Raw genomic sequence first — 26,623 nt, forward strand, 5'->3', positions numbered from 1 at the left:
GATGTTTTATAGATGTTTAAGGAAATCTCTGTAGCTCACCTTCAGTGGATACTGAATATGTAGAATACAATCTTGATAAAAATAGTTTAGAAAAGTCACTAACAATCACAAAACAACTTCTGGAGAAAGGAGAGTCACCACATTAAACTATTCAAGATATCAAGTTATTGATCAAAACAATTTACAAGGCATGCGAAGAATTAAGGGTGGCCGTTCACAGGAAAACAGGATATTATAGAAACCGTTCCTAAGGAAGCCCCTACATTGGGCTTACCAGACAATCTCCCTGCCTGACCTGGCCTCTCCAACCTCACCCTGTACCAATCACACTGAGAAAACCTTTGCCACCCTGTAAACACCCTTCTTGCCAGCTTCCAAGAGCAAGTCAGTGGACTGTAGGCAAACCTCTGAGTCTAATTCTGATGCTAAGAAAGCCTGGCCCTGATAGTGGTTGGTGGTGGGAGAGGTGTCCTTGAGAGGTCAACGTGATCTTCTTGCCTTTGGCAGAGGGAGGGAAGGAGGGCGGGCATTGTCCGAGTACATGATAAAGGAAGGGCAGAAAGACTTTGTAGCTTGTTGTTCCCCAAATTCAGATTCACTGCCCACAGAAGAAAACTCTCTCTGGTAAGGTTTTAAAACAACCTTAGAGGGGGCCCTCCCTGGTGGCACGGTGGGTTAAAGCACAGCACAAAGAAGCTAAAGCCACTTCCTCATGATCCCCGCCTGCCCCGGAGGAGTTCCACATGGCCAGCAGACCTCCCCTGACCCGGCTGCTCCCCTCAGCAGTGTACCTTGTTGATCTGCCTGTTCTGCTCCCCACTCTGTCTCTGGTGGAGCCTCTCACTGCCCCTGCATCTCTGGCCTGTACCCCAGTTCTGTACAAATAAATAAATAAATCTTTAAAAAAAAAAACCTAGAGGAGAAAAAATTCTGAAGGATTAAATTTTTGAATAGCTACGCTGACCCCATTAAGCTCTAAATTATTTTTATCCTGGATGAAAATCTTTCTAAAATCTATGTAATCTTCTATTTTTCAATATATTAGTCATTTTCTTTCTTTTTTTTTTCCTAAGAGACACCATGATGAACTCAGCAACTTCTTTCAAGGGCAGAGTGATTAGGAATATTGTTTCTGAGGTTAAGTAACTACTGGAGTAAAAGAACTTCTTTAGCATACAACTTAATATTGTTATAATAAGGACTGCTATTGTAACAGGTACAGGTTTCATGGACTCGCCCCCACTCCAGATACTGGAACACCAAATCCCATCAGTAACAAGGAGAAGCACGCTGGGATGTGAGGGCGGAGCTGAGCAGCCAGGTTGGGATAAAACCAGACATGTGGGCTCTGGGGGTCTCTTGGCCTGGTGGTTCACGGCTGATCGTTTTGGCTCTGGATGGTTTTCAGTGTGCTGGTGAAGTCCAAATCAGCAGAACTGGTAGGACATTCTAGTTCACTTGTATTTCTCTCCCGCTTTCCCTGGGTTATTCCTTTACCTTTCTCCTTATAAATAAATCCATTATTGAACCTTTTTGAGTGTGTCCATAGTACGACTGAATCGTAAGCACGCAGGTGAAGACCCACAGATGGGCAACCCAATTCACATTGGGGTGCCTTGTAACACTATTATTCTTCTTCCAAAACACATTTCTTAAAAACTGCCGAATAACCGCAGAGGAACTTTAATATCAAACAAGTTCACTATCCATTTGGTCATTTTATATCATGAAAATAGATTATTTCAGTGACACGTTTTTCACAATCTTTTTATTTTGTAAGTTCTAAGCTAATCAAATTATGAATGAGGACAATAAAGAGCAACACAAGGCAATGCATTCAAGAGAGCAAGACAGCTAACAGGAAGGCCCGGCGTGGGCTATCAGCGTCCTCTGGGGAAAACTGCGAGCCCGGGACTTAGACACCTAAGTTTTAGTTTTCTCACAAATGTCACCATTGATCTTAAGGAAATCCAGACAGGGTATGCAACCCTTTGCCCAAACACGGAAATGTTAATTAAAATAGGTACTCTACAGAAGGCTTACTTTAGAGTATTATTATCCACTTCCAAAGAAAAAGGTCAGGTTCTGTTACAAAAGTTGTAATCTCCCAATTTCCCACTAGAGGAAGCAATAGCATTTCTCTTACCATTTGGTGGATAAAAGACAGCATATTCTTCTAGTCCTAGTTTGCCTAAAAGAGAAAACCAGAGGGCTTCAGTATGAATAAATAAAAGTTAAAAAAAAATAACTAGTTTTGTGAATGTACCGCAAATTAATATAGTTATTAAAATGACTGTACTGCAGTCCTATTGCATTTTGTTTCATGACAGGAATTAATTTGAAAATATGCCAGGTAGTCAAAAGACTACCTGATGTTAACAAACCCCTTCAGGAGTTAAAGTTGACAATAAATACATAGGTACAAGTGATACAAAATAGTGAAAAGAACTAGTGCTTCAAAGTCTTTAAGCATTTGAGAAGAGAAGCACTTATTTATAAGCATGAAATTGTTCTGTTAATTATATCAGTTCTAATGCACTCAGTAAAGAAAGTCCTAAACTTTGCAATATTTCATTAGTCTGCATGCTTGTGGAATGTGCTGAGAAATTAAAACTTAATCTTGTACTATACAGTGGCACATATTCTGAATCTCAAAACACACACTTGAGTCAAGACTGAGGCTAAACATTTATGTCCAGAATTAACTTGGAAAATTTATCATAATCAAATGTATCAAGATTTTATTCAAAACAATTTTTCCTTACAATAAAGATTGAGTTTTTCTGAACTTTATATTGAATATCTCTAGTTAGCTTTTCTCTTGACAGTTTCCCTAAAGCCTTTGAATCCACTGAAAAATCAAATGGCATTCTAGCCCTGAACTTTATAAGGTTTTTAATTAAAGTTTTGTTGTTTCTTTATGAGTAGTGGACAAGAGAAGATGAAGACTAAGAAGTGTGAATAGCTTAGGTCAGGGCGGAGATAACAAGGACTGATCTGGTGTGGAGGAGATAGAAAAGTGAAAATGATAGGTTAGACAGAGTGGCAGGGACATGGCTGGCCAGTAGGAAGTGCTGGTTGGTCTCCACAGTGGATTATGGGGCTAAAGGTTTACGGAACCTCTAAAATAAGGTCCTTTAACCATGTGGTTTATAACCCTGACTGAAACAGGAAATATTGGGATATGTTTGCTAACTTTTCTGGCATAGACTTTGAGTGTCATAGAGAGAGTTGAGGCAAAATTTTGGTGGACTTGTTAGATATTGGCCACTTGTGCAAAAACATAGGACTTTGGGATGGAAGAGTGGGAATCCTTCCACATGTGGGAAGTGTATGGACACTGGAATGAACGTGGGTGAAGTGGAATAATCAGGGAGTCAAAGTCAGCAAAATTAAGACAGGACCAACGGTTGCAGGGCCTTACATTTTTCTATGCGTCTAAAAGTAAGCCTCTTAGGTAACTAAGTTATGGAAAGCAACAAATAGGAGATTGTTCTAAGTTTGATCTAGAAGCAATGGAACCGAAAGAGAGCCTAAGCTGAGGGAAATCAGGGGCAGCCTGACTGCAGCACGAGGTAACGAGGATCTGTCTGAGGAGAGGGATTGGAGCAGTTAGCAGACAGTTGGACTTAGGAGAAACAGTCTTTTCATGGGAACAGCAAACACCAGCGGGGCTGGGTGTTCCCCACCTAATGATAAGGAGAAGTCAGGAAAGGCTTCCGCTGAAACTAGCTCGCCTGTCCAGTGGATGGCAACATGTTGAAAGTCACATCTTATAGGAAGCCAGTGAAAGAGAGAAGAAAGGAGTTAGAGAACCGGTAGCATGTAGATTATATCAAGATTTTCAGTGTGGCAGAACCTTTTGAGAGAAGGAAGAGAAAAGGTAAAAAAAGTAGAAAAAAGAAAACGATTAACTTAATTAGAAGGAAAAATCAAAGTCAACAGAGAAGACAAAACAGCAGCAGAGGAGAACAGACAGGGAACACAGTGACTCCGTATGTACAGGCTGCTTCAGGGAGCCATGGTCCTGTGGTGTGTGGACAGTGGTGAGCACAGACTAACGGAAGTGAAAAGACAGTCCCTGTCATCTGAGAGAAACCTTGTTACATTACTTTACAACCAGAAATTCAACAACACCGACACGTCCTATAAAACAAAATGTTAGTATTATTATGTATTAGAGAGTACTGCCTTCGTGTTACTAGAACTTTACCTCGTATGTATGATTTCGGTGGTGAAGCACTGTTGTACGCAAAGTGACCCAACACAGATGTGTCCCGGGAAAAACAAAGTAATACCTGGGTATAACATTGGAAAAAACAGACAGTTAGGCACCGTTTATAAAAGTCGTTGCAATTTCTTGCTCGGACGGTTAGAGGAGGGAGTTGACAAGTTCAGCACGGTGCTTCGCCGTGAGAGGAGTGCCCTCTACTGGTATCCTGCGGGAAGTGTTACCGCAGATGGCAATGTGATGGCCAAGTTCACCAAGATTTTTCAGTTAGTCCCCTACCCCTGAGTAACAGCGGACACTGCAAGCTGCTGAATGCCTAAACAAAGGGGCCCAGCTTTACAAAAAGGATATATATGGAGATTGGACATTACAGCCAACAATGAAATGTGTACCATTGTCACTGATTATTATATTTAAAAAGACTATATAATGTATGTGTAGAATAAAAGTGAAAAATCCAACATCAAAAAAGGAGAAAAAACACCCATAAAACCACCAGCGTTAACACTTTGATGATACACTTCAGAACTGTTCTTACACATATATGTGAACATTTCAAACAAATAGGATTATGAATACTATCCTACTAATATATATTTCCTACCTATGCTTTTTAATTTTGCAGATACTCTACTAGATGGGTGAACAATAGCTTATTTAACCACTCTTATTATTCTGAATTAATTTACTTCCACTTCTCCCCAATTATAAACCATAAGGAAACAGTGAAGTTCCTGACAGCTAGAGGTATTTATATTACATTTAACAAAGTATGGTTGGAACAGGACAGAGGTAGAGAGATCTTTTAGGAGACTGTTGAGAGTGGCTTAGACTCAGAGGGCAGCAGTGTCTCCTGCACTGGGTACACCAACCAGATGCCTCTTCAGGGAAGGACTTAGCCAGCTGCTAGCAGCCTGCAGCGTGGGTTCTGCTGGTCACCGCCCTTCCTGGAATAGTCCACATCCAGCAGTGACTGATGTGGGGGAAAAGGGTTGAATCTCTAGTGTGTGTCTCCCACACAGGACTGAGCGTTTATTCCATCTTCACAACTCGGCAGCACTGGTTGAGGTTTCCATTTAAATTATACTGACGTAAACCTCCCTCTTCTCACTCCTGTTTCAGGCACTGCCTGTCTACAGTTGTTGACTCTCAGGACATTTCCTAATAAACCTCTGGCATGCTAACTCTCCAGTGAGTCAGTTTCTCTGGAAACCTATTTGTAACACAATGGATGTGGGGGAAAGTGGTTAAATTCTAAATATAATGTAAAGACAAGGCCAATCGTGTTTACTAATAAACTGGAGGGAATGAGAGAGGAAAACAGGCATCAAGGATGATGCCAAGTGTGTGAGTAAGTGGGAAGACGAGAGGGAAAGTTGACTGGAACAACTTTCAGAATTAGGGGTTCAGTATTCAATAGGCTAACTTTGAGACAGCTGCAAAATATATACACGGTGACAGTGAATAGGAAGCTTGAGATACCAGCCAAATTAGTCTGAAGAATAGAAGAGAGTTTAGACTAAAGATGTGAATTTGGGAAAGACCAGCATAAGGTTGTAATGAAAGTCACAAGTTAGGGGCACTTGGTGAAATCACCAAGTGAGTGAGTGTGAGTAAAGAAAAGAAGACGAATAGCTGAGAACTGGGATACTCTAATATGAAGATAGTAGGTAGAAGACAAGGAAATAGTCTCAGAGACCGAGGAGCAACCAGAAGAGGTGGATTTTCCATGATGTGATGAAGGGTTTTAGCACTGGCATTTGGTTTGAGATGTAGTATCCTCAAGTCAAGAGGGGAAGTCAGGTTGTAATAGTCTGTATATGCATTTTTAGTAACTTAAATAAAAAATCTCCATGGTCCTAGTATTTTACTATGATTTCCCATCTAATTTTGTATTTGCAATATTATAGTTTCTCAAAGAACTTCCCTAAACTTTAGCTCCCCCAATGCTGGATTTACTTCTGGTGAGCCATCAAGTATGAGACAAGAAAAAAGGAACCAGTGTCTTGGAAGTCAAGTGAGGAAAGGGCATGACTGGGCCACATGTTACTGAGAGAGCAAGAGGAGGAAGAAGGAGGGTGAGCTGGGCGGAGTTGCTGGCGACCCTGCTGACTGCTGTCTCAGCCCCAATGCAGGACAACACACACAATGTCCTATGACATATTTATGTTTTAGCTTAACAACATATTTGAGAGCTGTTTCATATCGTTGCATATGAGTATGCTGCTGCTTCCCACAGATCTGATTCATTTTTAAGGGTTACATAGTTTTTTGTTGTGAATATATGCACAATCATTCAACGGGCTAGTCTCCTATAAGTGAGCATTTAAATTTTTCAACTTCATGCTATTCCTGACAAGGTCAAAAGTCTTTTACTGTGTCACTTTATCCATATATGATTATCTTTCTAGGCCAAATACACAGAAACAGAATTGTGTAGCAAATTCTACTGTGTAGTCAACTGAAAATATGATGACTACTGGCAATATATTCACATTCTTTGTTATCTTCTACGCAGCTTTTCTTTATGTCTGTGGTGGAAAAAGGGCTATGCAAGTGAGCTCAGTCCCTTGTGTTCCCCGGGTTTTATTTTCAATTATATATTGCAAATGATGATCTCTCATATTTAAAGTGATTTAAAATTTTAATATTTTACTTGGTAATCAGGTACTTAGTGGAACAACCTTATCACTTCTAATGGTTTTTAGTAAATTCCCATGAACTTCTTTTATATCCAAACTTGATAATAATTTTGTACACTTTCTAATATCTATAACTTCAACTTATTTTTCTTAGGTTTCTGATTGGCTAGACATTCCAAAAATATTCTTTTCTTATTGTAGTGGGGATAGTACCAGTATTTCAGTATTTGGTAACATTAACTTACAATGAGATGGCAAGTTCTAGTTTTGTAAATATTATCTAAATGTCCATAAAATATTTCATTTTACTGAATGAAGAGTAAATGCACGAAAAGCATGTTAGGTTCTCTATCAGTGTTAATAGACTTGGTGCTACTGAACTTTACAATGAAAAATAGATTGTAAATTTTATGTTGCACTTTTCACAGATTTTATTAAATGTAGTCTCAAATGTGTGTTGGTCATATACTAAAATAATCACATAATTTTAGAGATGAGATACAATTGACATATTAGTTTTTAGGTGTACAACAAAATGATTTGATATTGGTATAAACTATGACATGATCACAGTTCGGTCATTTTTATTTTTAGACCTATAGACATGATGAATATTTGTCAAAGCCTAGTAAAATCATTCTGTTCTAAAAAAAATTCTAAACCCTATAAAATGTTATCAAATCAGTAAAAAATTTAATCTCTATTATACCTTCTTGTACCATCATGGAAGGAGGGAACAATCATCATTTGAAATATATAATTGAAAATAAAGAACCGGGGAACACAAGGGACTGAGCTCACTTGCATAGCCCTTTTTCTGCCACAGACATAAAGGGTATCCCTATGAGATACCCTTCGCCTGATTCCTAGGGCCAACGGACGTGCTACCGCTCATGAAAAAAAAGAGATTCAGAAGATGTGACTACACTGAAGGCCCTTACATGAGATACCTGGTTTTATGTCAGCAGACCCAAAGGAATCACAAGGACACTTATAAAGGAAAGAGCTGCAGCAGGATCAGAGTCAGAGAGACCTGAAGACGTTATCTACTGGCTTTGAAAGGAGAACAGGCCACAGATAGGGAACGGAGGTATATAAGCTGTCAGTGGCAGGGGATGTCTCTTCCTCCTGCATTTCCAGAAGGACCCCAGTCCTGACAACAACAGAAATTTAGCCCAGTGAAACCCATTTCACAGACTTCTGAGCTTCAGAATTGTAAAAGAATATATTTGTTTAGCTTTAGGCCACTAACTTTATGCTATTTTCTAATAGTAAGTAGCAAAAACAAATGAGCATAATTAATACAACTAATATAACAGTAAACTAATACAGCCACTAACACAATTAAAGGAAAACAGACTGACAAATGTCTTTCTGCCATTACCTATAGGGAAAATAACTCCTAAAGAAATGTTTGCTTTAACGTTCCCTTAGCAGGTGGCAGGGACATAGACGTGTTAGCAGAAGCTCTGTGCTTAAATATATCCCCCTAGAATTCTGTTGCCCGAGAGAAGACAAGATATCTGAGACTGCTCCAGCGAGAACATTAACAGCTGTAAGGCGATAATGCCAGAGGTAGTACGGTAGACATTATGTACTGTGCGTGACCCGGGACACCAGCAGAGAGCTGCCAACTCTTACTGTAATTTGAGTTGTTTTAACTTTTGAGATTCCAATTTTGTACCTGTAAGGAAGTGACAGTACAATTGTAAATTTGCTAGAAAATGTGATTATGTAAAGATGACAATTTTAGCCAAGTTAACTAGAAGATGTAACTTTGATTAATAATTAAGTAAAAATTGAAATTTATGAAGAGGAGGATATACATGATAATGCTTTACTTTGAAGCTGTATAAGAAACTGGATGTGTAAGTCTGAACTGCAATTTACGTAGCAGAATTTTAACTAAAATGTGTACATATAACTATAAAAGACTTGCCTGGCCTGTAATATTCTGTAATCTCTTGAAAATATTTATGGTAATGTTTCTGAGAATCACTTCTATAATGTCTAGCACACAAAGATAATGTATATAAATTCATTTATGCTACTTTTGTTCTTTTATCCAAGCCAATCTGGAGAATTTTAAATGGCAAAATTTCAAGAATGACTTTTGAAATACTCTGCCCTGATATAAGTTTTTGCAAATTAAAGGGTAATGTGGCTTAAGGAACATTGAAATTGAACAAATCTGGCCAGGGTCCTGGTAGCTGTGTGAGGTTGGGCTATGATTCTCTTTTTTATCTGTAAAAAGGGAATGAAGCCACCTTACAAGGATGTTGTAAGAGCTAGTTATAAACCACATGAACTATCTAGAGCAGAGCCTGGCACCCAATAAACACTCCATAAATAAATGATAAAAATAGTGCTGATAGGCTAATTTAAATTGAATTAATATATATGTGATCTGAAGAAAAAAAAGAGAGCACCATCTAAGCAATTCTGTGTAAATTACATTTTTTTTCTTTATGATAAACTGTTTTCATTTTAGTAGATATGAGAAAGACCTAGAGAAGAATCCAAACACCTGCGGTCTCAGCTTATGAAATGATCAAAAAGTAATTATAACACTTCAAACTTAGTTCAAAACATGTATTTACTCAATATCTTTAATATAAATGTATGTAAAATTATTCTCTATCATCTTGTGATGACTTAAATATGGATTTGACATCAAATTTAACAATCTGTCCCCATTTATCCCTCTTGGTTATAGCAAACATTACCAAGAGAAGCAATCCAAAAATTTATTTGGAAATTCTTTTTCTCCACTCTAGTCCCATAGTAAGAACAAAAATTAACCTATCACAAGCCTAGGACATTTAATTTAATAGAAAATAAACATGTCTTGGGTTTCAGGAGGGTTTAGTTAATGACAGATATATCATGAGTTACAGAACTTAAAATAAGAACATTATAGATTTTAATTTTGCAACTTACCTGATATAAATAATCTTCAAATACAAAATAATAATCATCATTACTTGCTGTCAACTTCACATCCTAGAATTAAAAGTGGAGAGTACTGAAAAGAACCAGAATGTGTCTATGGTACTAAGACATAAAAGCAATTTCTAGAAACAATACTGTGATGATTTTATAACTTTGTGAATGTTTATAAACTTCCAATTCAATTTTATCATTATCACCTATTTATTTGACTAATATATGTGACACACTATTTGACCTTAAATTCGTCACACATTTTTTGGTTCTATTAATAATTCCTATTACTTATTTCATTGTTATCACCTTCTTACTAATAATAAGCATCCAAAAGTTGGAAAAACAGATACAATCAAATATACAAAAACACTCTAATAATCTGGCCTGAAATGTTCAAGTCCACAGATTTGCCATTCCCTCAAAGTACCAACAATCTATGCCTTTCTGATTATCTACATTCAAGTCATCATTTATACCCAACAAAAACCAAAAAAGACAGTGTTTATCTTTAAGAAGTCTACAATCTCACCAGTCAGAAAACATACCTAGTGGAAATGTGGGAAATATTACAAACAATATTGCAGAAATCCATGACAGTATTGCTCAATCTAAAAAATTCAGCCGGACTGTTAAGCAAAGCAGCAATATGAGGAGAATGAAATGAGTCAAGGACAACTCTGGGGTAGTAAATGTGTCCTAGGTCTAGAAAAATTTCAAGACATAGATTAGGAGAAAAGAAAGATGAAAATACTACTGTCTCATTTCTCCTTCAGTTTCTAATTTATTTAATTTACTTGAACCGTAAGGAAAAGAAATACCCATTTTCTTAATTAAAAAATGGACAGGCCAGGGAAAGGTCATTAGGAGAGCTTTAACAAGAAAAATGGTAATACTGGATGGGGATTATAAATTTTAAGGTCAATTTTAACTTTACAAGTATGAAGATCACTTAAAATTATTTTTCAAAGCAAATATGCATCATCATACTGATTCAGAGCCTCATGTTGAATACCTGCATTATTCTTTAATTATATTAATAAGATGGAAAAACTTTTACTTACTTTGTAAATTAGACTGTCCACCAAAAGGTCATGCTGTATCACATTAGTCTTAAGCTGCTCATAATATAAGATGTCCTAAATTTAAAATGAGCAAAAGAATTCAGGATCAATCACATTTGCAAAATTATTTCAAATGTTAGAAAATAATAGTCATTAACGATAGGCCTGGCTCCTAGTGGGAATTCACTGTTTGCTAAATTGATTAACTTCTTTCTCTCTCTCTGTAACCTACCACTTAACAGTTATTTTGGAACTGGTACTGTCAAGTGTCAAGGTCAATGTAAGTAGTGGAAAATGCTTTATTCAATAAAGATTAATTTTCTGAAAATACTAATTTCTATTACAAATATGTCATTGTGCATTTAGAAAATTAAGATGACTACTAACTAACAAAATTCAAGTGAAAAAGCTGCTTTGAACATTGTAATACACAATTATTATTTAAGAGTACTACTTCTATTCTAGGATAGTTCTGGAAAAATGTTAAATTTGACTCTGAAATGGCAGTAGGTAGCTCTTCTACAGAGGCAAGATTTATTTACCTTGCTCCTGATCAGCAAAGTTGCTAGATCACCTAAACATATCAGGATATACTCATAAAAAAGGCCCAACATACACTCAAATCTGGAAACTGCTACCTCCAGACTGTCAATATAAAAGATCAGCAATATCTGCAATATCTCCTGGACTAAAACTAGTCTGAAATAAATCACAAACAACTTTCAAAGAGGAAGCAAGCGACTTTTGACATTGCCATTCACAGAGGAACATTAAACCCTCCCCAACCCCTCACACATACCATTCCACAATATAAAACAGTTTGATTTAAAAAAATGCATTACTAATCATAAGCAATTTATAATATAATGTATGTAACATGTAATTATTATTACAACCATTAATTGTGACAATTTATGTCAAGTACTATGTTAAAAGAGTCACAAATTTATTTCATTTAATTCTCACAACTCTGTGATACAAATATTATTATCTATATTTATAGATGTGTAAATTGAGGTTTGAAGAAATTTAAGTAATTTGTTCAAAGACACAGTTCAAGTAAATTCGGACAGTAGGAGTTGAAATGAGGTCTGTATGACTCTAAACCCAACATTTTTTTTTAACCCAACATTTTTAGTCATTGGATAGGGAAGCATTATTTTACTGTTTATTAAAATCTTTAAATGGGTGACTTAGATGATTAATGGGATTAAGCAAAAAATAATTAAATCTCAAAAATATCTCAAAAAGAATTAGTTTAACATAAATTTTTTCTATTACCTGTCTGTTGGTTATTTCTCTTCATTCATTATATTTCCTAAAATAAAATGTTCTTATGCTTAGAAAAATAACATACCCACATAACCTGTCAATTTTTAGAACCATGAAGATAGTGCATATTTCTAAAGGTACTGTAGGAACAAAGCATGCATTTAAGTATCCTGAGTAGACTATATTTCTTCCTAACATCCCAAGCCTACCACACATTTCCCTGATGTAAGGTGGAAAAGCCCATTGCTTAAAATTGCTGTGCCATATGTACAAATTCACATTATCTAACTAATTATTAATAACAAAAACTTTCACAGTAAGCAGATGGTACTAAAATTGTACATTAATCATATCTTCGAACTCAAAATTACAGTGATTTTAAAAATTAAGAAGAGGCTAAGCGTTAGACTAAGAAACAAGAGTACTTTACTTTGAATAACTAGTCTTTGAAAAAAATTAATGTCAGTAACTCAAGTTTGGCCTCTGCTATCTTCTCCTTACCTCTGGCTGACTGGAGATATTCAAAATGAGAGCCCATAACTCCGCCCGCAGCGCCGTGGGACTTCCCTGTCTGATGTACTGTTGCGCAGCAGCACTGTCTTGTTCTGCTAGAACTGGCAAGAATATATCAAAATCTCGTTAGATGATTTATAATGTAAGAAAGAGCAGTGAAGTCTTCAATTAAAAACCTTTTAGGAAACTAACATTTCATCTTTACATGTAATATAATTCTTATCTTGGTAACCTTTCACTCTCTGAATTTGTATGTGTTACTATTTGCAGCCCTAGAAGTTTTTTTATTTTCGGGGGGAAAAGAATTTCTGTTTAATAAGTGGAAAGTCACATATGAAAGAATGAAATAGCATTACTTGTTAACATCGTCCATACAAAAGTAAGTTCTAAAGAGAAAAGACACTTAAATATAAGACCCACAGCAATCAAATACATAGAAAATTACATTGGAGATATACTCCATGATATCTATAATAGAGACATTTTTGATGATATGACTCCTATGACAAGGGAATTAAAGTTCAAATTCATCACACCTAATTTAAATACAGTCTATTCATTTTTATCACCAATTTTTTTTAATAATATAATAGTTTATTTTTACATCATTTTGTGCCCTTTTCCATCTCAGTTGTAATCCCCGTGTGCAGCCCTAGAAGTTTAAGTCTTAAGTTCTCTCCTACTACATCTGGTACAATTTTTTAATGTAGACTTGAAATCACTTTTCTTTAACTATGGCCCCATGAACCTAAAACTAATAATGTACATATATATGAAAAATTTGGATTCCATTATCATGTTAAGTCATCTACACAGACCCTAAATTTTTTAGGCAAAGTCTACTACACATGAAAGTTCTACATTTAGAAGTAGTATGTATTTACAGTTATGGCTAAGGGTTATAGAAAATGTAAGATATGCACACTATTAGATGACTTAATTATCTGCCAAACTCAATGGAAAAAAGGGATTTTTTTAAAAGAAGTAGAAATATAAAAAGGTCTGATAACCTTTTCAGACAGCCAAAAGTTATTTGCAAGCAGCTAAGCTCACAAAATTAATGCATTATCTTTTTGCTTTCATTTTTATTTTAACAAAAATACTTGCTACAAAGTTTAGAAATAAAGGTTCCCAAAACAAACAAACAAACAAAAACATACTAGACAATAACTGATATTTGTCTAACAGTTGTTTTCTTATAAATTTAAAGGGAGAAAACTCTTATACTAAATGAAAATGACAAGGTCAAAACATAAAAACCAAAACAAAACAAAGGGATCATGTGAAGTAACAGACATCAAACATATACTTTAACTTACAATTGTGTTTAATGAAAAAGTCAAATCATACAAATCAAATATTTTAAATAAATGTGATTTTGAAAAACTATAGTAAGGGGGTTGGGACATGACAATATAATTGCCCAAGAAGGTTCATTCTGACACAAGATTTTACTTGCACTTTGTATTTCCAAAGACAGAACAGCTTTTTTAAAAGCAAGGAAAAGAAACTTCAAAAGACAGAAAAATAATTATTCTTAAACGAGAACTAAGAGCTTCTTTGGTTATTGAATCTCACCATTGTGAGCAGTCATCAGGAGTGTGACAGTGACATTTTCTCCCAATGCAGGGGCATATTCCCATTAACACTAATGAGAAGTGTGTGGGTGCATCAAAGTGAGAACCTGACTGATTTTAAAATGAAATTCTACTGCCGAATGGATTAAGTTAACAGTCTTGGAGAATGTGTCTGTCACTTATTATCTGCTTTTTAGAGCACTATCTGTGAACTTCTTTATCTGGCATGTGTTGATAAACCAAATATGGTGCATTTCCTCCCTTATAAAGATTGTGACTATATTTTCTACACATTGCTCCTTTTATGTCTTTAGCTTTCCTAGCATTAAGTTTCAGTTGGCAGTTAGATAGAGACATTTACTTAGGGCTATCTTATTTTTAAAAAGTATATCAAAAACTTACCTTTTTGCCCAATGCGTACATGCTCATTTTCAAAAAGTTCTAAAAGAGATAAAACAAATTAAAATTATGAGACATAAATGTGACTATGAGTTATTTTCTGGAATTGATTCTTTTAATTATCTTTTAAGCTTAATGGTTTTACAGAAAACTATAAAAACACTTATCTTTGTATGCAGAAAATATTTAATCTAAGTTGATTAAAGTCTATATAAATTAAAAGGAAATATATTTAATCAGAAGAAAAAAACTGATAAACTAATTTTCCTTTCTTAAACAAAATCATAGTTTCTTTCACAACACAAAAATGTTTCTGTATTTTTACATTTGATTTTTCAAAAAAAAGCCCAACTGATGACAACTTCATTAATAAAGCCCCACTTGTAACTACTGGAGTCTACTGTATAATATACACTCGTAATAACAGTTTTGAAAATTCTTTGGCAGTTATCTACTAATGTTGAACTTAGGCAAGCATGACAACCAAGAAATTGCACTTAACAGAAGCTGAATATTCAACAGAAGAGTGTACACATGTTCCAAAAACTATAATGCTCAGAATAGCCTACTTTGTAATAGATCCAAACTTGAACCTTCCCAAATACCCATCAATGGGAGAATGGATGAATGTGTGCTCTATAATACACTGGAACCCTATAATACAACAATAAATCTACAAATTTATACAATGTGATTGAATTTCATAAATATAGTGTATAATATAAATATAATCCATAAATATATATATATTTGCTGTTAAAATTGGAATAGTGGTTGTCTTGACACAGGAGACAAAACTTGAAAGAGGGTAAGACAGGTTTTCATTATTGATCTGCTTGGTATTTTTATAGGTGTGTTGAATTCGCAAAGTTCATTGAACCATTTTCTAATCACATATGTACTTTTCTTTCAAACATGATAATACATAACTTGAGTCACTAAAAGTTTAATAAAAATAGTAGCAGATAGAATATGCTTAGCTTATTATTATGTTTACTATTAACAATAACAAATATAACACAAATCATAAGCCTACTTCATAGAGAATAGAACAAGTCCAGAACTATAAAGTGACTTATCCAATTCACACAGTCAGCCAGTGGCCGAAAAAGGGTAGAACAGTTCTTGACTCCTGTCTAGTAATTAATTTCAATACAATATAGGCCTCTCAGATTTTAAGTCAGTTTTTATTTCTTTTTATTCTAGCTAAATGCTAATATAATCTTTTATGAAAAACATGTTGTAATTATGCACAAAAGGAGAAAAATGATGGGAGGATTAATATTTAAAACAACTTAAATTTATTCAAGATAGAATGTGAATTTTGCTAAATGTAGTGATGTGAAAAATGATAAAATTAGACAGTGATGACCAGTAAAGGGAAAATGAACACTGCCAATGAAGTATTTTTGCTATTACCCCAAAACAAGAAACAAGTGTTGGAGAGAATGTCGAGATGGAAACTCTTCCACACTGTCGGTGGGAATGTAAATTGATGTGGCCTTTAGGGAAAGTAGTTTCAAAAACTTGAAGACAAAAATACCCTATGATCCAGCTGTCCCATTTCAGGGTATTTTACCAAAAACACACAAATACCTTATTTGAAGCGATCCATGCACCCTCATGTCTAGTGCACACCATTTTACAATAGCCCAGGGCTAGAAACAACCTTGTGCCCATTCACATATGCCTGGGTAGAGACGTGGTAAGCATACACAATGAATTACTACTCAACTGATAATGGAAGTAAAGGCTGTCACACTTGGTGAGGTAAGCCAGATGGGAAAAAAAAGACAAACAATATGATAACATCCATATGTGGTAGCAGAGTAACCAAACAAATGGATGAACTAAGTAAAACAAAAATAAACTTCTAGGCTATAAGACCATTTATTCACTTGTTAGCAGAAGAGAAGGGGAGTGAGTAGGAAAATGGGGTCAAATATATGGTGAAAGACAAAATGGAACGTTTGGTGATGAACTTAATGCAGTATGCAGACATGTTGGATTTTAGTGATATGATGCATGCTGAAACTCATGTTATAATGCAATCTTAATTCAATTTTTAAAAATTATAAAGATTTTGCCAACAAAATGACTTAGGTATGTTTAATTACCTTTCAAAATTATTTTCAAGACGTTCAAATAAAAAGATAAAACTTAGTTGAACTCTGATAATTCAATGTACAGGATTCTGTTAAGTAATTAATAGTAACCAAGCAGAGGCAAAAACTATAGTTCTCACGTAATAAAAAACTACTCTATTAATTTGGGAGTGACAGATAAATCCTAAACTCACTCTCATGTATCTTTAAGTCTATTCCGTCTAGGAAAAATACTAACCAGGAGGCACTTGTGTGGAGTCATCTATACCCAGTTGTCCTGTTGTTAAGCCCAGTTCCGCGAAGAACTCTTTCTGAAAAATAGCACAGAATTAACAGACATCTCAGTTTGCTACACATTATTACAAAAATATCACCTTCACCTAAACATCAACCTAAATAAAAATTGTTAGTGAATCTTTACTTCATACAAAAATCTAAAAAAGAAACGGACATTATTTACATTTTAAATACTAATGCATCAGTCCAAATTTAAAATCATGAATCTTTTTACCATCCACACATAACCATTACTAATTTCCTGTGAAATAAACATGAAAAGATACAACATTCTAGGGAAAATGTGTAGAATATATGTAATGGGAAAACAAACCAAAACATATGAAAATAAATATATATAGTAGGAAAAGAAACTTAAACACACAATATTTCTCTAAAATGTACAGCCATTGGTGCCATTTTTTCTCTGTATTTTTCCTACCTAAAAATAGTTTAAAATATTTTGATGCTTTCTAAGCAATATAAAGGACACCTTCTTCCCCCCCCCCACTCTGTTAGGAAAAAAACAAGTAGACAACATAAAGACATCCTTGAATTATATATTTTATTTACATAAAAATTATAAAACATTATAAGAAGGAAAAATGAAGCTTCTTTAAACAGTCCTTGATTTAGTCTATTTAGGCAAAGAACTAATCAGTAAAATAAGGAATGATGATTATCCTTTTGAGTACTAAGAGCATTTAAATCTTTCCTGAAACACGCACACATACAGTTTATGAAGCACTTATCAATTTTATCTTCTAAAGTCATTGTCTAAAATTACCAATATAATTCTATATCTGTGCTTTCTATGGTGCTGTAATCACTCAGCTCTTAACCAACTAAACAGTGCAAATATTCCAAGCAACTTAATTTTTAAGTAAAATTAGACAACCAAATGCTCTGTTAAAATAAGATAAATTAGATTTATTCTCCAGACTTCCTCTACTTTTCTAGTAATGTTAGGAAAAGTAATCATGTTTGTCTGTTATTTTTAAAATATATAACAACCTCATTATTCATATTACTTTTATTCCCTAAGTAATTAAATATTTCTATTAATATTTTCCTCAGTGTTTTGTTACTATTCTAATTGTTAAAACCTAACTTCCTTCTCCTTTAAAAAATGGAATTAATCTTAATCCTTCCTAATGATCTATCATTATTTAAGTTAGTGATTGTTAATGTCCCTTTAAGACAGTCTAACAGAAATGTGCATTTCATTTTTGTACTGATTTTAAATAACTGCCATTATATTTTAATTTTTAAGTAAACTTGATTTTTCTATACATTCAAAAAGCTCTGCATCTTATGTTACCATTTTTTAATGATTAAAGAGATAAAACAGTCATTCTTTCATTTTCAATCACTATCTTCCATTTATTTTCAGCAATCTTCCCTCAGTGAAATCATTAAAATCAATGGTAACATATTTAATTTTTTAAGTAAGTTTGATCTTAATACTATGGAAACAACATAGGTCCAATAAACCATTCAATATTAGATTCTGTTTAGTGCTATGAAGAATTTAACTCATGCTAATTACAATTAAAGAAAAGCAAATTCTGAACACCAACTTTCTGTTTCACTGTTCTGGACTATCTTTCTTATTCACTAACAGTAGACCTAAGCCCCCCTTCCCAGATTTTCTTTAAGACTGATCCAGGTAGCCTGTCTTTTGGGACACCTTCCTTGATAACCTCTATGCACACGTGTTCTTTTATCAACCTCTATCAAAGCATATAAATACATCATCTTGAAGTGATACTTTTACTATCTATCTACCCCCTAGCCTAAAGCTCTGGGAAGACCTAAAGCTCTGGGAAGACACAAATGTCTTTCATATACATTTTCATCCCCAGCAGCCACGGTGTTCAGTTCTCATATCAGGGGTTGGGGGGCTGGGCCACCCCATTGAGATTCAGCTATAACCTGCTGCCTTCACATGACTGAATTAGTAAAATTCACTTAAGAGTTAATGCATTTTAATTTCAAGAAACTCCCTCTTAATAGTAACAAACATACAATGTATAATACTTAAATTGTTACAATACATAAACCGTGAGCTAATTTTAAGGAAGGACCATCCATTGTAGGATCACAAGTTTCACTGAGCCTCACCAAATTCACTACTCCGGCAAACATGCCAGGATGGTTTGATCTGCTTGGGTCAGATAAACCAGGCATCTCGGAGTCAGAATCGTTAGAGTGGGCCACATGATTTAAGACAGGCAAGGGCAGGTTATCCTGATGATGGTAGGAAGAGAAAGACTAACCATACTCTTGATGAATACAGTCATAATTTCTTGAAAATTAGATACAGGATTCTGGTTTCCCAATTGTTATGAATCCACTTCAGTTCCACTTTCTCTCAGGCAGACAGAGACATAATTCATCCCACTCATGCTGAATCTTTTCATACATTATCTTTTCCCTGTGTGTTAGTGAATTTCTTCAATGTAGTTCAAATGGCAGTACCTTGGAGAAGACTTCCCACTTCTAAAAGAATCTGTCATTTCCTGTTCTATAGTCATAATATTTTATAATAGTAGTAATAATCACTACTAGTAGTAAGGCTTTTTACACTTTAGAAAAGTAGCTTAGTATAGTAATTGGCAAAAAAAAAAAAAAAACTAAGGAATAAGACTATTTGGTAATAATACTGCTCACCATGTCCCAAGTGTTGTCTATATGATTTTAAAACATTGCTTACCCAGGGCTGCCTAGAACAAAAAGTACCACTAACTTTAGACAACAGATATTTATTCTCATAGCTCTGGAGGCTAGAATTCACAAATCAAGAAGTTAAAAGGACCATAATCCCCCTAAGGTTCTAGGACAGTCATGTGTCTCAGGCTTTTCTATTAGCTTCTACTGTTTCTGGCAAATGCTGGTGTTCATGAGCTTACAGATGTATCACTCCAACCTCTGCCTCTTCTTGTCATTTACTTCTTCTGTGTCTTCTTATAAAGTCATCATACATACTGGATGAAGGGCTCACCCTGTTCCACTAAAACAGTAAGTTTAAAGCATCTTGCAAAGATCTTATTTTCAAATAGTGTTCCATTCTAAATAATGGAGATTAGGACTTTAACATATCTTTGAGAGGGACATAGTTCTACCCATTTATATTTTTTCACTTTTTGATCTATACAATACTTAAATGGGTTGTTATTTTTAAACAAACTTCACAAGTGAGAAAATTACAACTCCAGGTCATGAAGACTTGCCCAAGATCATACAGCCATTAACGTGGGAGAGCAATAATTTAAATTTTTTGGTTGGCTTCAGAATCTAACCACCGAATCATCATAATACACTATTTCCACAAGCAGCAAATAGTTTAAGAAGACAAATCAGCTAAAAGACATAACACATACACAGTCATAATTAGCCCACTATGGCAGGGACAATAACTTTCACTTTTCCCCCAGTATTTATATTTCAAATAACAAGCGTACATTTCTATTTTTAATTCACAGACTCCAAATATCTATTTTTTTATGGGAAATGAGGATTTGAGCTCATGTACACTCTCTTCTCCTTCCATCAGTCTAAGATAATTTTATCCCATTTCTTGATTAAATCCATATTAAGAGCTGTATAATTATGATTAGATATTAATGCCTGCTGAGTCACATAATATGTTATGTGTTCTTTTTTACGCTTTTTTTCTGTGCAGTTGATAATGAAATCAATTTTCTCTAATCATTTGCTCTTCCTACATTCTTTAACAATTCTGAAAAGACCCCCCCACAATATAATTTTCAGTGTACACACCTCACTCGTCTGCCATTACACAATCACACGATCCCTTCTATCCCTTGTCCTGTTCTCCCACCCCTTTCTCTGATCACCACCATATTTTCACAGAATCTTAATGTTAATTTTGCCAGTTTAGCTATAGTTATATGTATTCCACTAGTGAGTGAAACCATTCGATAATTATCTTTTCTCATGCCACTTAACATCACCTCAAGTGGTGATAATTCCTTAATTATCCAAGAGTGATAATTTCTTAATCCCACTCAGGAAACTTTGTACCTTTCTATAATTACTCTGCTTTAAAAGTAACTTCCTGGGCCAAAACTGATTATCACCAGAGCAAAGACAATCTCCAGCTCACCCTTACTTTCCCACACTTCCCACATGGTGTCACCATGTTACGAACTTAATAGAGGTTGACTGAACTAAAGAAAATGTACATTTTTGATATTTTATGAAATTACATTGTGTTTCAATTTTACAGTTGTTCATTAGGTACCTGAATTCCAACAAGCTGCTTACAAATCTAAGATGTTTATTAAAATGGGAAGTATACGGAAGCCTGTATAGACCAATGCAAGTTCCTCTTTGATTTACTAGAAAGGCAACTCATTTTCTATATAACAAAATTACAATAAAAAACTTTCACCTCATTTATTTATGAGGGTTATCATATTGTTATAGATACATACTACATTGAAATATTTTTCTAATGATTATTTTTCTTAAGTAAGCTAATTTATTTTAAATGCCTATACTTACCAATTCAGGTATGTCTTTTACTTTCAGAGGAACTTGGATTAAACCCAAGTGAGTCCTGAAACTAAGAGAATCACCATTTTCATAATTTGGGTTGCGAAGATTAATTAATACCTTTAAAGACAAATCCAACAAAATTTGTTAGTTCATTAATAAAATGTTTACATTTATAAAATTGGCAATAATATTCTTGGTGTATCACCATAAAATTAGAAACTACTTTGGATTACACATATTGTTTAAGTATACTGTAAAATATTATAAAATTATAAATTATAAAAAAATACCATAAACATTCTTTTAGCTAGGATGGCTTAATATGCTAACTAATGATCCACTTTTTAAATTAGTTAGAAAGAAATCTTTTTGATGGTAATCAAAAATAAAAATTTCTTGATTACAGGTATGTCACCAGGGAAGGTGATAGAAAAATAAAAATCACTTGACTGTAATTTTATTAGGGAAAATTTTATAGGGAAAATTTTAAAGTCAACTGTAATCCTTTTAAAAACAGATATTGACAAAGATTTCAGAAAGATTGTTTTAGAAAAAGCAACACTGCAGGGCATAAGTTCTAAACACATGGGGGCAGAAAGAAAGAAATTTCAGAAATCTACCTAATAAAAACAATCATTTATACACTTTTCAAAATCTAGCATGTAAAAATGCCTTAGATATTTGCAGATTTCTTATTCTAGAGATGCCAATTCTATACGTATGACATAATAAAGTGCTTACAAAGAAAGTGCAAGAATATTAATGAAGTATTGTTTGTAATAGAAAAATATGAAAATGCATAAGCCACAGTGGGAATGACAAATTATGGTTAATTCACATTAGAAAATACAGCACAGTCTGTATACTGTAATATGGAAATTGTAGGTAAAAATATAAAGTGTTTATATCAAGTTCAAGTTATAATAATGGCTGTTTGTTGTTGTGTGATAAGTTTTGCTTTTTTCCTCATGTTTTTTTTTTTTCTAACAATGAACATGCAATTTAGGGAAACAATGACAATATAAAAATATGGAAAGAAATAATCAACAGTCCAGTGAAGGACATTATGATGACCAAAACAAAATCCTATCTGAAGAAAGTCTTAATAAAAATAACTAATGGTTAATAAAGTGGAACATGCTATAATACCACAGATTTATAAAGCCTAAAGTTGCAAACACTAAACTGAAACCAAATATATTAGTGGTATTTGCTTTTAGAATTAAATATTAAGCAGAGACTCAACAGGGTTAAATACAGATCAATATAGAAAAGCACAATTTAACCTGATTATCAAATAAAACATCATATTACATGGGAAACTCACAACACAGAACATAAAAGAAGAAATTATGAATACATGGATGATGACAAGAGAAAATATAGAAATGCAAAATTATAAGGAAATAATTATAGAATATGTTGCTGAATTAATAATCTCAGTATGAATAATAAGAAGATTAATTCAGCAATAGTCCTGAAGGAAACTGAATATTATGACTATTAAGAAGAATACTTACTTAAAGATAACCACACAAACTTATATGACATTTTAGCTGTCAAGAGCTAGAAAAGGAAAATTTGGGAGAAACCTTTAATAAACTAAGAGAAATAATGCCAATCAACACAAAGGCAGAAACTTCTTATTCAGGTTCAAACTCTGTGAGGCCTGAAATTATTTCTAAGTATGTTCTATAATGGCAATATGGTATGAACCAACAGGTTCAGAAAAGAAATAAAATAGGAAAGATTCACTTGCATACTCACTCATTCAATAATTCTTTATTGAACAACAACATGTTAAGAACTGTGCGAATTAGAGACTTGCAGCTGGCTTGTAGCTCCAGAGATACCTGGAAGTCTGGTAGTGATCCTTGGCCATGATGAGATAGAATGTACTAACTATTCATTGATCATGACTTATTAAATGTTCCCTGCAGGTACACTATATCAACTTATTTACACAATCCATTGAAAATGTTCAGGTTGCTGGTTTGCACTTGATTTACCTGGCGGGGGTATAAAAGATCCCTTGGAAAACTTGTGTCTTAACTCCCGAGACCAAAGTTTTTCACTTGTAGCTTGGTTCACAATTCAAAGACAGAACACATCCTGTGGAACTGAGAGGCCCCCAGGAGATGTGTCTGAAGTTTGGATCTCTTTGTTTACATGTGTTTCCTTTTTCTTGCCAAAAGCAAAAAGGTGTACCTATGAAGTCTTGTGAGTTTTTTCATTATCTGACTGTGTAATGGTATAACTGAACAAAACTGAGACTCTTCTGTGTTTGTATAACTTCTGTCTACTAGGAGAAGATGGGCATAGAGCAAATTAGAAGAAAGTATGTTACATGATAAAAGTATGTTACATGTCAAACAGTAGGAAAGCTATAAGGAGTTGTAAGCATGTAGGGTCAAAGCAAGGAAGTCAGGGAAGGCTTTGCTGAAGAGACATTTAAGAAAAGATATACAGAGTGAGGAAACATGGAGGCAGGTATCTGGTTGGGGGTGAGGGTTGGAGAAGAGTGAGAGTTTGGAGGTGGGTGGGGGTGGGAAGCATTGCAGAAAGAGAAAACAAAAAGCAAAGACCCTCAGAGGTCAGAAATTCAGGGAAAAGCAATGAGAGTAAAGTGGATTAGAGCAAAACAAGGAAGGAAGAAAATAGGGGATGAATTCACAGAGGTAATAGACTAAGTAGGATGTGTAAAGTCATGGTTGTGGCTTTAATTTTTAAGTAGAATGACATGAAAAATCAATGGATACTAGAAGAGTCACTATTCTGAATTGTATTGATTGGGCTTTCTCTGGAACTGCTAAGGACAGATTCTCCACAAGGGTAAGGCAGGGAGCCAGTTAGGAGGCCACTGAAATAGTACAGACAAGAGATGGTAACTTGGACAGGAGGTAGCAGTGGTGTGATAAGAAGTGTATAGATCTGGATAAAATTTGAAGACAAGCTGATGGACTTGCTGATGGATTATATGTGAGGTGTAAGAGTGGAATCAAAGAGAGGTGAATTAAAATAATTAATGGTTCAACTCCCTACTGAAGAGATCTACTTGAATGCTTGATATGCCTCTCAAACTTAATTAAGCTCATCATCTTCACTAATGAACCTGTTCCTTCTCCAGTATTCTCTACCACAGGGCAAGTTATTTTTACCCAATTACTCCATTTAGACACTTAAAGATCATACTTTTCTTTTTCTCATGGTCCCATATCTAGTCAGATCCCAAAGCCTCCTTTACAATCTATTTTAAATTTGTTGAATTCTTTCCATTTCCAAAGCTGTTCTCTTAGCTCAGACATTTATCATGTCTTGATAGACTACTAAAATAGGGAAGAAAAAAAAACAATTCGCTGAGCATCCACAAGTACTAAGTAGCAGGCTACATGATTTATAGTCACTGTTTTGTTTTGTTTTTTTAACAATTTGTTTATTTATATGTATTTTACATCATTGTTCATTTTTGTACAATGTTTGCTTTCTTTTTACAGGTATAATCCCCAGAGAATTTCCAAATCCAATTTACCCATCACTATAGTCCATCACCATCATCCTTCATGCTCTTTCTGCCCTCATTTCAATCCCTCTTCCTCCCCCTCCCCTGAAAAATGTCTCTGATTTATAGTTCCCTGTTTATTTTTGTTTTGTTGTTTTTTATTGTTATTATTATTTTCTTGAACTCTTACTTGGTTCCCCTTATACTACTACTATAAATGAAATCATCCGATATTTTTCTTTCTTCTTCTGACTTATTTCACTGAGCATGATCCCGTCTAGCTCCATCCATGTTGTTGCAAATGGCTTAGTCTATCATTTTTGATTGCTGAATAATATTCCACTGTGTTTATATACCACATCTTTTTGAACTAGTCATCTATTTTTGGGTATTTGGATTGCTGCAAAGTCTTACCTATTATAAATAGTGCTGCAGTAAACTTAGGGGTGCAGGTATCCTTTTGAATTGTTTTTGTATCCCTTGGTAGATCCCTTTATAAGTGGGAATTGCTGGTCATATGGCAGCTCCATTTTTAGTAATCTGAGGAAGCACCACACAGCTTACTATAGTAGCTGGACCAGTTTGCATCCCTGCCAGTAGTGTAGGAGAGTTCCTTTGTTCACCACATCCTCACTAATATTTGTTGTTGCTAGTTTTTTTAGATATGTGCCATTCTCACAGGTATAAGGTGGTATCTCATTGTGGTTTTGAGTTGCATTTCCCTGATTATGAGGGATGTTGAACATTTTTTCATATGCTTGTTGGTTATGTGCTCTTCCTCTTGGAGAAGTATCTTTTAAGCTTTGCTGCCCAGTTTTTGACAGGATTGTTTATTTTTTTCTGGTTGAGTCATGTGAGTCTTTGGGATCAATCCCTTATCAGTTGTATGGAGTGCAAATAGTTTTCTCCCAATTAGTAGGGTATCTCTTTGTTTTGGTTAATGTCTCTTTTGCTGTACAGAAACTTTTCAGTTTGATGTAGTCCTAGCTATTTATCTTTTCATTCATTTTCTTTGCTTTGGGAGATGAATCTTTAATGATACTGAGATGTATGTCATGTAGTTTTACCTATATTCTCTTCTATATATTTTATCCCTTTTGAGTTGATTTTTGTGCATGGTGTGAGGTAGTGGTTTCATTTCAATCTTTTGCTTATTGTGGTCCAATTTTCCCAGTACCATTTATTGAACAAACCGTACTTGTTCCATTGCTTATTTTTTGCTCCTTTGTCAAAGATTAGTTGTCCATATATGTTTGGCTTTATTTCTGTGCTTTCTATTTGGTTCCAATGGTCTGTGTGTCTGGGTTTTTGTGCCATACTGTTTTTAATTATTATGTCTTTATAGCATAGTTTGAAGTCTAGGTATGTGATGTCTTCATTCTCCTTTGTTTCAGTCAAAGAGCTTTGGCTCTCTGAAGATTTTGTGGCTCCATATGAATTTCATCAGTATTTGTTGTATTTCTTTGAAGAATGTCATTGAGATTTTTATTGGAATGGCATTAAATCAGTAAATTGCTCATTCTCCTAGTCAATGAACAGGGGATGTCTTTCCATTTCTTTGTGTTTTCTTCTATTTGT

The 26,623-nt window shown here is 34.5% G+C and overlaps 1 protein-coding gene across 1 annotated transcript in view; it reads right to left on the bottom strand.

Annotated features, from left to right (window-relative positions):
* TBC1D19 (TBC1 domain family, member 19) overlaps nt 1-26,623 on the bottom strand; it is a 70,348-nt gene that overhangs the window by 21,248 nt on the left and 22,477 nt on the right. The window contains exons 8-15 of the mRNA XM_004681498.2: nt 21,553-21,663; nt 16,985-17,057; nt 14,645-14,683; nt 12,654-12,766; nt 10,881-10,955; nt 9,814-9,876; nt 4,214-4,298; nt 2,147-2,191 (exon numbers count right to left, since the gene is read on the bottom strand). Coding sequence (XP_004681555.1) covers nt 2,147-2,191; nt 4,214-4,298; nt 9,814-9,876; nt 10,881-10,955; nt 12,654-12,766; nt 14,645-14,683; nt 16,985-17,057; nt 21,553-21,663 — 604 coding nt within the window. The remainder of the gene's footprint in view (nt 1-2,146; nt 2,192-4,213; nt 4,299-9,813; nt 9,877-10,880; nt 10,956-12,653; nt 12,767-14,644; nt 14,684-16,984; nt 17,058-21,552; nt 21,664-26,623) is intronic.

Source organism: Condylura cristata, unplaced genomic scaffold (genome assembly GCF_000260355.1).
Source record: "Condylura cristata isolate star-nosed mole 26May11 unplaced genomic scaffold, ConCri1.0 scaffold00012, whole genome shotgun sequence".
Classification (NCBI taxonomy): Eukaryota; Metazoa; Chordata; class Mammalia; order Eulipotyphla; family Talpidae; genus Condylura; species Condylura cristata.